Below are 15,047 nucleotides of genomic sequence, written 5' to 3'. Positions count from 1 at the left end.
TTTCACATGTAACCATTTAGATTATTTCTGTCAGTGCTACTAGCTAGGTTGTTCATGGTGCAGGTCATATAGCTTCATGCTTATAAAAAAAACTGAGGTTTACAAAAAGATATACCAATTTTAATTTCATTTTGAATCTTAAAAACTATTATGATTAACCTCTTATTTATGAGGTTATTTATTTCCAATTATCTTCACATAATTTTTAATTATGTGAAGATAATTGAAAATTACAGTTTACGAAGTAGATCCATCAAAGTAAGAAACTGTGAAGTATTTATTTCAAAAAATGTATTTAGAATAAGTACAAACATTCAAAGAAACATGTACACAAATAGTTTAAGGCTAAGTGCTGAAAAACTAGCACTGGTTTTTAAACTAGTATCTTTTAGTTTAAAAAGTTTTTTGCTTTCTGAAGGAGTAGGAATGTCATCAGGTTTTGAAAATGTTTTGGTTTTTCAGCTGCTATAATCCAGCATTAGAGATATCCAGGAGTGCTTCCACTGATCTACAAGTACATAATTAGACCTGAACCAACTCTGGAGTAAATGTTGTGACTTTTACTCTTCTTCGTGGTCAATGTCCATATAGCACAAACACAGCTGGTCTTTCCCAAGCAGGATCACAGAGTCACCACTCCAGTGCCAGTTTAGGGACTGGACTTGAAAACTACCTGAAAGACAAAAAAAAAATAAAGGAGTAACTGATCACTAAACACGTACAAAAAAAACGAGAAAAGCTTTTGTCAAAGATAACAGTAAGCACTGAAAATAATAGTATTTGCAAAGCTTATAGAGGACGTCTTATTCCACACATAACCCAAGCTAATAGCTAACCCAAAAAGTTGGAGATTTTAACGAATAAAGTGACATTTTAAATAGTAAGTGTGATACCTTCAGCAGGAACCTGAACAGAAACGCAGCCTCCTGGAGACCAAAGATAAAGTTTGCTGTTGCCGGTACACAGGGCCAGTCGGGGGCGACGGGGATCCCACATAATGCAGCGTACGGCTGATGTGTGCTCCAGCACAGCCGCCAGGCTCATCTTCTGCAGGTCCCACACCCAAATGGCAGTGGCCATGTTGTCTACAGAGACAGAAATGCTCATAAACTTTCAGAGAAACTCTGTTTATAATGGTGTTAAAATACTAGGAGGGTGAAAAACAGTTGAGTGTGATATATTAAGGTATATTAAGGATAAGGATATATTACTGAATAATTTAGAAGCCATAAACACATTTCACACAGTTTACTGGGGTCACAATGAAGTTAAAAAAAACAAAACAAAAAAAAAACCCAGCCATCAATACTTACCATTTTTGGTGGCAAGATAGCGACTGTCTGAGCTGAATGCCAGAACAGACACACCTATTTTGGGATTAGCTCTGTCTGGCTCTGGCTTGACCACAGGAATTTGGACAGGCAGGGGGCAGATCTCATCTGGATGAGGAAAAACAAATCAGATTTTGTAAACAAACAAGCATACTTCAACTGGGATTTTTTTTTTTAATCAAATATTGTTTTTTTTATAAATGAGTATTGCTGACATACACTTGCTCTGGGTGCTGAGAAGCGTGGGGCTCATTGTGATGTTGTGTAGTGACAGCTCATCGCTGACCATGGCTGGTCTTCTTTCCACTTCCTTATACACAATCTAAGGACACGGGATGCAGTAAATAAGCTTGATAAGAAAAATAAAATACAAAGTATTTAATTTCATCATCAATACTCACAGCTTTCGTGTTGTCAATGGTTGCAGGATGCTCAAACTGTACGATTTTCTTCCATGTAATATGATTGAGGATGCGCACCTGACAAATATAAGAAACATAGTAAGAGATCTACAAATAATGACCATTGGTGCATAAAAAAATGTTGACACTTTCTAACAAACTGTACTTTCTCATCATAACTGCCTATGGCCAGGAACTGGCTGCTGGGGCTCCAGGACACAGACTTCACACCGAGGGACCACTCATAGGCACTGTAGGTCGACAGCAACCGGCCATCCAAGGAATATAGCAAAACCTTATACTGCGGAAAAGAAACAATAAACTAAGGTACTGCCACAAGTGTTTGCCATTTTTATGCAGCTTCAAGATTTGAAAAGAACGAAGTAGATGTGTTTAGATTGTCCTCACGTTCTAAAATAAAAGCAAAGTTTAAAGCCAGAGTCATTACAAAATTAATCTGCAATTCACTGGACTTCTAACAAATTTCAATAAGATGCTTTCTTCATCACAATGTCTAATAGTAACAGCTGTTTATTTTAAAAGGTCTTTATGAAATATTCAACATTGTTAAATATTTCCGATTTATACAAAAGTTCTCAAAATGGGCAGGATTAAAGATGGTGTAATAGGCTAAATAAAGTATGTACGTTAACACACAGGCACAAGATCAAATCAACAGTGTGTTCAGGTTTTTGTTTCAATTAAATTTTGTTCACTGGGAAAAGTGGAAGACAGACCAGTCTAACTTCAACAAGCACAATCAGCAGCTTTAAAAAGCCTTTGGTAACTTTTGCTTTTTTAATGCTTTGAAGCAAGAATGATTCATACCTATATTTGAGATTAATACAGTTAGTTTATTTCAGCTGTTGAATCTTAAAGGAACAGACCTCTAGACAGCTGTCCCACACCGCTAGCACACATCCATTGGGAGACCATTCCAATCCTGCAAGGTCCTGAGTTTCAGTCTCGAAATGCTGTAAAATAAGTAAAAAAACTGAATTAAATATATAATACAAACAAAATTAGAAACAATGAAACCAAAGTACAACACAAAACGACAATTTAAGACGTTCTGACAAAATACAAATGAACAAAGTTGATTATGCAAAGATGGAATCAACTATTTTTTTTTTTCAAAAGAAAAATAAAGCAAAGCGGCGTCCTGCTTACCCTGAGTAAATGCCAGTCGTCACATACAAATATACTAACATAGTCTTTGCAATCACGGCGCTCAGCTAAAGCCATATAGCATCCATCTCTGCTGAAGTCTATTCCTGTGGGTGAGAGAGCAACAAGACCAGATTTAATGTCTGCTTAAAATGGTAGAACAATACTTAAATTTAGCAACTTTTCCTACAAAAAAAAATAATTACAAAATAAAAGCAGTATTGGCAGGTCAGACATTTTAAAGATTGTTGATCGGCCAGAAATTAAAGTTCTACATCTTTTAAAGATGGTTAACACAGGAAACATCTCATAGAAAGACAGGTTATCCTTGCTTTCATTTAATTCATCTTTACAGGCTCAATTGCTGTCCAGCAGCTAGTGAAAGCTGGACAATGGACAGATGAATTCAAGTATTCTTCTATGATTCTTCTAACTTTGATCACAATGGCTGCTGCCTTCTATAGCCAATACTAACCACTCGCAAGTAGATTCAACCCCACTAAACTCTTAAACTATCCCTTTAAGTGGCAACATTCAGTTCGAGCTGCAGTGTTCCACACCAAGAGACACTCCCCAAGCTGCAATGCACAGGTCATAAGGTGAAAACAACACCAGCATAACTGTCCCGCCTGGAAATAAAATTATTTTTAAACTTTGATCTGGTTCAAAAGTGCGTCAGGAGAGAGAGTGGGCCTGAGCGCTGTTTTAGTCGAAAAAACCCAACACCCCTTGTTTACTGAAAAATAATCATCGCAATGACAATTTGCTGAAAGAGCTGCAGTTAGCAGAATACCAAGTGTGTTCACTGGTAATAAATTATATAACTGCGTTGACAGTTTACTGATAAAAAATACAATCAAACTAGCCAAAGATTTTTCTCCTATTTAACATAAACAGTTCAACCTACCGACTGGAATAACAGCGGAGGCCGATGTTTTCCACTGAATATGCACTCTGTGTGTTTGATGCAATGTAATTATCTGATTGTTTGGCACCATGGAGTCTGCGGCATGCAACTACCGCAGCCGAATCATTTATATGACAGTGCAGAAGATAAACGGATTGCAGAGGGGCATAGCATTACATGTGGAAAATGAGTAGAGACCGAGACAATCATATATCCAGTAGTTGCTGACAGGGCCGTTATGAAGAGCATGCACCATTTACTGAAGAGGGAGCACAGCTGTCACCAGTGACGACCACACTTTGGCCATATCCCGGGTTTTGCCACAAAGTAAAGAGCAGTAAGTGATTAATGAGGTATGTCAAGGCACTCAGCTGACCCTGTCCTCAGGTACTATAGCAGTACATACTGTAAACATTCATAATACCACTCCCATACTCACCCTTCTGACATGCCTTGGGATACTTGATGTAAGACACGGCTTTCGTGCAGAGGGACCAGACGGTAATTCTCAGCTGTCACGACAGCAACAAAAAACACAAGAATTGTTTTATTTTAGTAAAAACATACTCTAAAAAACACAAATCTATTTATCTTACAACATGTAAAGACAGATGTAATTCACAGTCTGATCTTTGATGAGAAAAGCTCTTCAGAAAATGTGTCAAGCCAGCTACAGACAGAAGCTGCTCATATTCAAGATTGTTTTGTTTTTACAGCGGTTTGAAGGTGTTTTTACCCACAATCATGCAAATGTCTGAGATGAGCAAATTATGTCTTAACACCAGACTAAAATGATCAACGTAAGGACAAACTTTAGCTTTAGCAAATTGTGATTTAACTCATTGAGGGAATATGGTTTTCCAAACCAAGTTGGTCCAATGTGAAGAAATAATAATCAATAGTTCTAATAGTTGTTTATGTAAAGCAAAGCAGCAACAACTGAAAAATATGTGTGATAACTAGCAATTAGCGTTGAACACCACTTTAGAAATTTTGGCCCACTATTTTTTTTTATTGTTTTCATTCTGTCATATTTGAACATTTTGTAATGTAAGCAGCCCGTGTGAGATCATGTCAAACTGACTCAGTCAGTTATATATTTTTACTTTCAGTGGTCCACTTCAAAAAAGTTTTCTTCTTCAAAGCCATTCAAGGACTGCAGACTTGCTATTTCTGAATTTTTGCTAGAGAGAAGAATTCATGGCCTCGTCAATTACAGCCGCTTATTCGGGTCATGGATTACCAGAGCACCTCTGACTGTCACACTACCAACATTCACCATGTCTGACCATTGGTCTGATGTTCCAGTTTCTGAAATATTGTACTTGTTCGCATCAGATGTAATGGATCATTACATCTTCTACGAGTTCCACTAATTTTGTCTCATACGGCCATATTTCCTATGCATTTTCTTAACAATCTTAGCAGAGGATTGTGTTTCTTATATTTGAAATATGAATATTGACCTTAACTGACGAAAGTGATGTCTAAAGTGTTTTTTAAGTTGTTCTTGTTTTTTTTAAAGAACGCTACAGGTTCTTGGAGAAATATTGGTAGGTCAAACACTCCAAGGGCGTTTTATCACACTGTCAGGATTTCCCCATTTCTGGATAATTGCTCTCATACATTCTAGAAGGTCTTTACATGCGGATGACATGTGTTGCTTTTTAAAATATTTCAGTCTGTTGTCTATTGAAATAAAGACTTGATTGTGCAGGTCAGGCTTTATTCAGACCTGAGTGAAAATACTTGACCAAATACAATTTGGTTTATGAATGTTAACTCATGATTTAACATTTACCAGGGAACTGACTTTTTTTTCTGCACAGTATCAGGTTAGCTTGGATTCCTTTATTGTCAAAATAAATTAAATCAAATAAACATTTTTTTTAATTATTCATTTAAGTTAACTTTGTCTCATATCTATTTTATTAGAAGATTTTAAACATGTTAATTTGATTAAAATTGGTAAAATTTGAAAGAACAGTAAGGGAGGATATACTGATTGGAAGTAGAGTCTACAATCATTTAACTCATATATGAGAGTTCATACATACATAGCAGGAAACTGGCTCTCTCTGTTCTGTCTGCTCCATGGTTTAATGTTAGACACGTCCGCTGCAAGTGTGACAAATTAACAGTTGTGTAGCTGCGAGTGGCGTGCAGACTGACAGATGTAAAGCTGCAGCGAAGAAAAACTATATGACCACAAGCCGACATGACAAGGAACCACGTGTTAATTGGTCAGTTTTGACAACAGTCACTCAAATATCCACGCATCTCAGTTCAGCAACGTTCATGAGCAAAAAAAATAGGAAGCGGCACTTAAATTATAGTCAAGGAAAGTAGTTGAATAAGGTCGTTTAAAAGCTTGGATCCTCAAAAATGATCATTTAAACAGAATAACTCCAAAGTGGCTAGGCCATAACTGATGATGTTTTACTACAGAATATCTCCCTGGTTGTTAGCGGACACAGAGAAGTGTTGTTTTTGTTTTTTTGTTTGTTTGCACTTAGGATGTACAGGTTGCGACTAAAGCTAAATTTTAAAAAATTATGGCAAACTTTAAATGTTTCCCAGAAATAATATTTCTGGCAACTTATGGCTATTAGAAAACAGAAACATGCCTACTTATTATGCAGCGCATAATACGTTTATATCAAGCTTTTATATGTGGTTGCAAACCTGTGTTGTCATTTTTTGGGGCAATATTTAAATATACTTAAATACTTAAATAGTATTGTGACATGTCATATCCAAAGTATCAGAAGTGAATCTTTTGCATTAAATATTCAGTGGTGTAACTTATACAATTTCTGCTGGTAATCTTCTAAGAATCATTAAATAACAAACAGGGTTGAGACAATTCAATATTAATAGAAGAGTAAGTTTTACTTGGTAAAAAAAAACAAAACAGGAAAGCAACTCTTCTTTTGGATGATCATTCTTAATAACCCTAATTTTAACTTTTAGAGTCTATAACTTTTAACAACACTTCTGAAATGAGGACCTTTTGTTATAGCATTCAGTCAGACATATGAACAGGGGATAAATCTGTCACTGAAATGGACTGAAGTGTTGACCCTTCTGTTTAGTCAGCTAGTTTGGACAACCAGCTGTGTAGACCCTGCAATAACATCTCACAGCAGACTTTCTGGACTTCCCCTCCGTTAAGCTGCCATAACAACCAGAGTCAACACCGCTCAAACACCCACATGCTTTGCACATAAATGCTTCGAGGCCGCCACATATGCAATGCAGAGTGATCAGGACCAGAACAGAGTGTAACTTTAAACTGAGGAGGGAAAAATGTGTGTGTGTGAGCAAAATAGGTGGGGAATGATTTCGCTTGTGTGGTGGAATGCAATTAGAACCAGTCAGTAAAGCCAGGATTAAAATGAGGTATTCTCACCAATCCTGGAGGAGCAGTTTTAAAGTGGGTGGATAGGATTTGAGAAGTATCGGTGGTCCGGTGGTTACCCTAACCCAACCATGAGTTTAAAAAATAAAGAACTCAGTGAGAAAATACAGGAAATGAGGAAAGTCTGCAATAAATTTATCATCTATTTTATTGCATGGTTGTGTGAGGGCTGGAGAATAGGAAAGTGCACCTGATGCTGGATAACCCTATCTGTCAACAGAGGATTAGACAGAGGGCATTCCACATAAAAAACTATCTCAAACCAATATAGACCATATCTCCAGTTACCGTCTCATGAATTTACCAAGGAACCATGGCCTCTCGTGGCCTACAAAGGCAATGGGCTGCGTTATTGTCCCACGCCGCGTTCCATCTGCTGCCTACATTTACAGTCTACAGTAGCAGTATTGCCAACTATGTTACATGTAAGTAATGCTTCAGCTGAACCTGCCAAAAACATCCTGGCTAATCTGATCTCAACAATGTGAAAAATCCTTAAAGAAGATACCCTCATGCCTCTCCTTGGCTATAATTTTTTTTCTGACTTGGGTTTATTGGATATAAAGATAAACAGTGATGTTGGAGGGGGATTTTGTGAGGTATTCAGGCAAATGACTGGAACTTAAAACTTACAGATGACAAGCAAATGCAACACTTCCAGCTGAGTTACTTGTTAGTAAGTCTTCGATGTGGACCCATCCTTTTCTCCCAGATTAGGAAAGTGATCAAAAAAATAAATAAAATACCAAAAATAGTGAGGTATTTTGGTTTAGGTTAAAAGTGAAAAACAAAAGCAGAACACCAAGCAGATTTACCAGCACATAGACGCACAAACACTTCCACAAAGGCACGATGCAAAGCACAGGCAGCTGTCACTAAACAAGTTAATATAGCAGGCTGTTTATGAGTGGAGCTGAAATTTAAGCTTGACACGAACACCAGCCTGGCACTGCCTTAATGAAATCCTGATTTGGGGTGAAGGTAAGTTCAGTGGGCTGTTTGGCAAAGTTGGAATTATTATCAGTTTTTTTTCTTGCTTTGTGTTTGTTTGGCACATCCTTCGCACGACAGCATGGTAAGTAAGGAAGCGTTAATTAATCAAACTATCTTTAGTTATTTACCATGGAATGTTTAAAGAACAATACACTCTGGATGCCACAGTATTAATTATGTGTAGCTAAGCTATATAGGATACAGATCAGAAACTTATGAACCATTTAGTTTGAAACTGTGAATTTGCAGAGTGCTAAAAAATGATTCATGCTTATTAACTGCAATCAACAGTTCCTTTCTCTTTGAAACTTTTGCAGCATAGTGTTGAAAAGTCACATCACTTCCAATCCAGAACAATGTAAGATTAAGAGCATAACAAAGGCTTTAAATCAGGCAGAGCAGAAGAATAGCATGAAAACATGAAAGTTACAAACAAAAGTTCAAGATCATATTTCTTAAATTGTTGGTCAGGCACAAATAAATTGTTAAAAATTGCAACAATTTTATCTCCCAATGACATTAATGATAGTGGCGCAAGTAGTAATTAATACTAACTGTAGTGATAAATTAAACTATATAAATAATCTGATCTGAATTGAATGTATGACTCCACAGATGTATGGGTCGATGAACTAATAGGGGGATTTAACTTTTCAAGATTAAAATGCAGAAGAAATTCAAGAAATATTGACTTTTCATGTTTAAATTTTCCATATTTTTACAGAGCTGAACTTGAATGGCAGTCCATTCTCTGCCAGAATGCACAGGAACCCTTGGTGCAGCCATTATGATTATAAAGCCCACATTGTCTAAGTTAGTGATGCCCAAATTATTAGCCAATGATCAAGATCAACCATTTTTATTTATCTTTGCTTAAATCAAAATGACAGGCATGTCCAATATAAAATTATTACAGAAAAGAAAATCAACTTAAAACTCAGGGTATGTGTGTTTATATGCGTTTTCTGTGACACAGTTTGGTTTAACTTCAGCAAAAAGAAGAGAAAGACTAACATTTCCTGATGAATAAATGGAAATGATATTTTAAGATAAAAATTGGATATTGACCAATAAAAGCAAGATAGGTGCATCTCTAATTAAAACATATCAGCAAATCTGAAATGAGCAGATCAAAATCAAACTTCTCAAGTCCTATTTTTTCTTCTTTTTTTTTTTACAGGAGGTGGGATCATTCCACCCACTCCTGTTTTGTTTCTTGGAAGACACAAACAGACACAAAGCACTAACACCACAGACACTTGCACTCCCTGCACCCTTCTCTAGACCAGACGGACTACGTAGTTGCACCTCAACACCTGTCAACTGAGTCCTGGAGTCAGGTTCAGCATGACAGACATGGCCTATCATGGTGCCTTGTCATATTCCACATGGTCTTAGGACAGCTACTATGTTTTCTCACCCTTTATAAACACATGCTTGCTCTAGACGCCATATAAAACAGGAATTAGGACGCACAGAAAATAACCAAACACATCTTTATTATCCTACACCAACTTCACATAAATAGAAGTTGGTGTAGTTTTGCCAACTTCTATTAATGTGCAATCAACTTATTGGCAGTTGAGCTGGTTAAACAGGAGTGGAACATGTTTATGTACTAGATGAGTGACAGAAAAAAAAGTTTTAATTCAAAACTCAAGATCTAAATCCTAATTCCTCTTAGGTTCGGCAGTGTCCAACTTCTGCTAAATGGTTCATGCTAATCAATCACATCTCAGCTCAGCTGAGATAAATATAAATCAAACCAATTCCAAGTATTTAGGGGAGTGGAATAAAACGTATCTCGTTACAAATATGTAAATAAACACACATCACACATGTCTTAGATATTATGTAGTTATTACATCACTTTCACATTTTGAAAGTGTCCCCATCTCTAAGGAGATGACAAATTGTACCATGCTGCATAAACATAAGCCTAAACACGTTTCCCTTTGTATGCGTTTCTCTGGTTGTTTTTAGTTAAGAATGTAGTTATGTAGTCGGAGATATCAACTTGATTCAATCTACCATCATAAAATATTGTTGTGTGTCTCACATCGTGGTTTATTCTGCTTTGCTTGCAGCTTATTGATAGTGTATGGAGGGTTGAAGTTGACATCATTTCTGACATCATTATTTGAAAAGTTCACCTAAAACAAAATATTAAAGCCCACAGCAATCTTTGTATAAAAAGTGTGTAGATGTTGGACTTACTTTGGAATAATTTAAAGCTTTCTGCCAGTTAGAAAATTGATAAAATAATTTCCTTTTTCTTTGCTAAATCTTAAAGAATCATCTTAAAACTTTGACGAGGAAGGATGGGTCTCATAGTAGCGACAAATAAGCTCTGAACAGCCAAAAACCAATGACTTCACACATAGTGGTTATAAAACATCAGATGTCAGCATGTGTTTTCTACATATAAGTACATTAAACGCAGTACACTTCTAGAAGCTTTTTAACAAAAAAAAAATCCTCTGAGGAATTAGGATTTTAATGAGTTGAGGGAGAGAATGAGAAAGAGAAGAAAAGCCTGCTGAGCCTTCAATTAGCTGATCTCTCCATTTTATCTAAACTGTTTTACATTCAAGTTTTAGAGTAAGATTGTGTTTGCGAATAACAACTATTTCACCAGACACTCAGATTCGTAAATGTTTGGGAGAACACCAACTCTTCGTAAGCATCAAAACACTTGCTAAGGATTCTATGGTCAAGAATTCTCAAAGGTTCACAGAAGAAACTTGATTTCTTTACTGACAGGCAGCAGAATCATGGATCCATCCAGCCAACTCTATTTAATAAAATCAATTATTTAAAAATTAAAGAATACAAACGTTTGAGTGGCCCCTTTTACAGAGCTGGCATTTTTATTAAGTGATTTCACTATACTTCCATTTTTTTTAGCACTGTAAGTTTATAATAAGAACTTGCTTGCTAGGATCATAACAGAGCATGCACACATTTCACCCATGTGTTAAAGGTACTTGAGACTCATGTATGACAGGACGCTAACAGGAGGGGAGAAATGAAATCAGGCTGAATACATGCAGCAGGTGGGGGTCAGGGGGGCGTAGAGGCAGTCAAGGAAAGCTCTGGTGTCTGGCTATTTTCAGGTCTCCCCTTCCTCACAAGCCAGCAACAGTTGAAACCAAACAAGCGCACACATAAAAACACTTGCATTAGATGCATGCACGCGTGCATCAACTACCTTCACACTTACATGGAACTCGGTGGTGTTGAGAATGTGACGTCCGTCTGGACTCCAGCGTGAGGAGACTAGTCCGATTGAGCCCTCATCGATCTTACAGTGCCAGTCCGGCTGTTCCAGAGACCACACCTGAAGACGACGCCACAGCCGGGGAAGACAATGGCAGAAGAATAACCATCAAGCAGTTATCGTAGCGGTTCTTATAGACACACCGGTAATTTCAAACCGTTGATTTTAAGCTTTGAAAGACGAGTGAAAGTTCGAAACCATGAAAGACTGGCACTGGATGCCCTTTCAAAGGTAAGATGCTTCCACTATATTCAGCATGACTAAGGTCACAAGGAAAAGAAAAATTATTTCCACTAGAATAGTGACACCCGATTTCTCCCAAGCTTTTGGCTAAAAACAAATGCCTGATTCCAGTGATTATTGTTTCTGGGGTGTTTTTTTGACAACACATTTTTCACACAATCTAAACGTATTTGAAATCAAAAATAAGACTGGAGTCTTTGAGTAACATGTCAGAGGCATACAGTTTACACACTATACATTTTAAGACCAATTTGTTAATGTTAAAAGCCTAAGATTCATCTCTTTGTGTTTCAGTGCAACATATACTGTAGGTTTTAACCTTTTATTTGAGTGAATAACTTTAAATCCTATCTAAAAAAAAGCGTATTAAATAAAAAAAAGCACCAATCTCTGGCTGTGATGTTGAAGGATTTTAGTATTTTTAAACTTAAATTAGTTTTTCATAAAATATTACTAACTTACTAATAAAATTACTAATACAAACCACTGACGTGTTCTCTATTAATAATTTTCCAGAGGAGACAAAATCATAATTAAAGCCTTGGAAAGTAAGTTAGTTTTAATGTGTTTTTAAAAAGGGGGAAATTACTTTAATCTAATTTATATAAACTGTATGGAGAAAACTATCACAAACAATGCATCTTAACAAGCTATTGCCTATTCATAATTTTAAAGAAAATGTACAAAACAACAACTAACAACTGCTATATAAGAGATACATTTCATGGTGTTGATTTCTGTTTTTAAGTGTCATACTAAACACCACAGGATTTTAAGGGAAAGAAATAATTGTGAACATTTATCTTTTGTTCGCTTATTAGATTAACTTTGTGACAAAATAAATAAATAAAACAGAATTTCCATAGCAATCAGTAACATGTTAATGATACTCAATGAATTTTAAAACAGGTGTTGCCAAACTTTTAAGCTTTCTACCCATACTCAAGTATTGTTTTACTATAAATGATATTAATTAAAAAGAAACATTGACAACACAAACATAATTAGCCAGATTTATATCTATTTGCTAGCACTGTCTGCTATATAATGTACAGCATTATATGTTTATTTTTAGTTTAATCCCAAGACCCTAAATTGTTGATTCTCAGCCTCAAGTGGGACTCAACCCAGACTTTAGCAACCACTTTTCAGAATGTGGTTTTAAAAAATATTCTCCAACTGCACACCATATCAAGACACCCCCCAAAAAATTGCTAAACTTAAATCCGGATCTTGGCTTCTACTTGTATCTGTTACCTGTACCAGCCCCCTCTTGTACATAGCACATAGGATGAACAAAGAGTCAGAGGACCACTCCATGTGTGACACTTGATCCAGACAGGTGTAGAGCTGCAGGATTTGCAAAGTGCTAAGATCTCTCACAACTAGTCTGTATTGTACACAGGTAGCCTGTGGAAGAAAATGCAAAGGTTGTAGAAGAAAAGGCCCATAAAATCAGAGGTACACAATAAATTGGACACAAGTTGGAATCAGACGATACCCCTTGATCAGCACATCAAATGTTGAAATAAAAAATCTGGTAGCTTTTCTATTAAATGAGACAAAACTAAGAATTTCTAAAAATCAGATTAAGGCCAGCTACATATACCTTAATGTGTAAACTTATAATTCATCCATTTTCTGTTACTCAAAACTACTGCCTTTATCAAAAATCGTACAGCATATTTTTCTCCTTTATGTTTAACATTCCACGGTTAACCATGTTAATGTTAATTAATAATACAGAAACTAAACAAAATCTGTTTCAGCAAGTCAGACCTAAATAAAAAACCTGGAAATTGTCATTTGCCAGGGAAGTGCTGATTGGTGCATCTCTACATAAGACTCTACATATTTATTGATACTTCTGCCACTGTAAACGTGGTTTTACCATAAAACAATAAAAGAATTCAACTCAAAGACTCACCAGATATTTTCCATCTGGGGAAACTTTGCAAAGATGGTTGGACTGCTTAAAGACCTCGGAGAAATTCATTTTGCAATCACAACTGTTCCTATAAAGAGATAACACAGAGTTTGCATTCAATCTTAAAAGCACACACAGAGATCTGTCTTCACATTTTCAACTGCGTACAGTTGATATTGTAGTTTTCTCCTATTCCCGCGTGATGGCGCCATAAGTCCAGAAAAAATACCACACTTAATGCATCAGGCAATATAAAGTTTTTCTCTCGAAATAAACCAAATCATTAAAACGTAAACTACGTTCAAACTTAAACTAAAATGACGCCGTTTTTAAACATAACACCCGAAAGCACCAATACAAAAAGCTAAACGTTATTTTGACTCGCTGGCAAAACACAGAATAAAAGCGCCATCAACCCCCGGTGGTACAACCATTTCTTTTTTTTCTTGTTTAATGAAAATATTATTTGTCAACAAACCACTACAGTAGAAATGAAGACGTGAACTGCAAACATAAACTACTAGGAATCCCGTTAAACTAGCTCTACCTGGGCTCGCTCACTGCTAGCATGTAGCACTAGTTAGCGGTTAATGTGGAGACAAACCACGTAAAATATTCAAACTAGTAACACTTACTAATAACTTCAGCAGCATCGCTTCCTTTGGCAAAACCTGATCCGTACAGACATTCAGAGTTTCTTTCTTCGTATGAAAGCGTTGCGCTCACACATTTTTAATCCAACTGTTGTTGGGTTTGTTTCTATGAACGTCAAATGACACACCGGTGCTGTCCAATCAGCGCTCCCTTTCACCGAAACGCCTTATGGGAAATGTAGTTTAAGAAAAGATTGTTTGTTTTGTTTTTCTCTGCCCGAGTCAAAATGCTCATGTAGACCAAATATAAAGAAACGTATTGTCAGAAGTATTTTATTCCCATGAAAAGGCAAATTTCTTTTAAATTTTGCAGTCTATTAATTTGTTTTACAGTGTTCATGCCGTCCTCATGTGTATAACATATCAAATGGTTTGATTAATGGCTTTTCGTAATTTATATATCAAACCAAACATGTCTATACAAATAAATTAAGCAGGTTTTATTTAGGCTACATCTATTTTCTTTCTTGAAAGGTGACAAGGTTTTTTCCCGCTTGTGTGCGCCTAAACCGCGCTACCCCCTCTCTGCTTCCCTCAGCGCAAAAAAGACGCTTCGCCTCCTTCTCTTCGGTGTCGATCAGCGAAGCCATCACTTCTCTGAAGAGGATGCAAATCAGTTTCCCTCCTCTCTCCAGTTCATAAAGCTTCTCTGAAAAGTCAATGAAGTCCTTTCCCTCTTATCAGAGCTAAATTCGGTCGATATATGTTTTGTTTGTTTGCCTTT

At 36.4% G+C, this 15,047-nt stretch overlaps 1 protein-coding gene across 2 annotated transcripts; it reads right to left on the bottom strand.

Moving 5' to 3' along the window:
• Positions 1 to 259: 259 nt before the first annotated feature.
• On the bottom strand, positions 260 to 14,451 carry wrap73 (WD repeat containing, antisense to TP73). 2 transcript variants are annotated; one of them, XM_028001791.1, is made up of 13 exons: positions 14,306 to 14,451; positions 13,671 to 13,758; positions 13,001 to 13,153; positions 11,432 to 11,560; positions 4,246 to 4,318; positions 2,903 to 3,006; positions 2,620 to 2,706; positions 1,899 to 2,033; positions 1,733 to 1,810; positions 1,551 to 1,653; positions 1,314 to 1,439; positions 894 to 1,085; positions 260 to 673 (listed from the first exon to the last, which is right to left on the bottom strand). In XM_028001791.1, the coding sequence occupies exons 2-13, from the start codon at positions 13,737 to 13,739 to the stop codon at positions 561 to 563; spliced, it is 1,362 nt and encodes a 453-aa protein (XP_027857592.1). In that variant the 5' UTR covers positions 13,740 to 13,758; positions 14,306 to 14,451; the 3' UTR covers positions 260 to 560. The 2 variants fall into 2 exon arrangements, with proteins under 2 accessions (XP_027857592.1, XP_027857673.1); XM_028001872.1 differs by having other exon boundaries at positions 11,444 to 11,560.
• Positions 14,452 to 15,047: the final 596 nt, after the last annotated feature.

This window comes from Xiphophorus couchianus, chromosome 1, assembly GCF_001444195.1.
Source record: "Xiphophorus couchianus chromosome 1, X_couchianus-1.0, whole genome shotgun sequence".
NCBI lineage: Eukaryota > Metazoa > Chordata > Actinopteri > Cyprinodontiformes > Poeciliidae > Xiphophorus > Xiphophorus couchianus.
The sequence above is the reverse complement of the archived record's forward strand: the minus strand, read 5'-3'. Positions and strand labels throughout refer to the sequence as shown.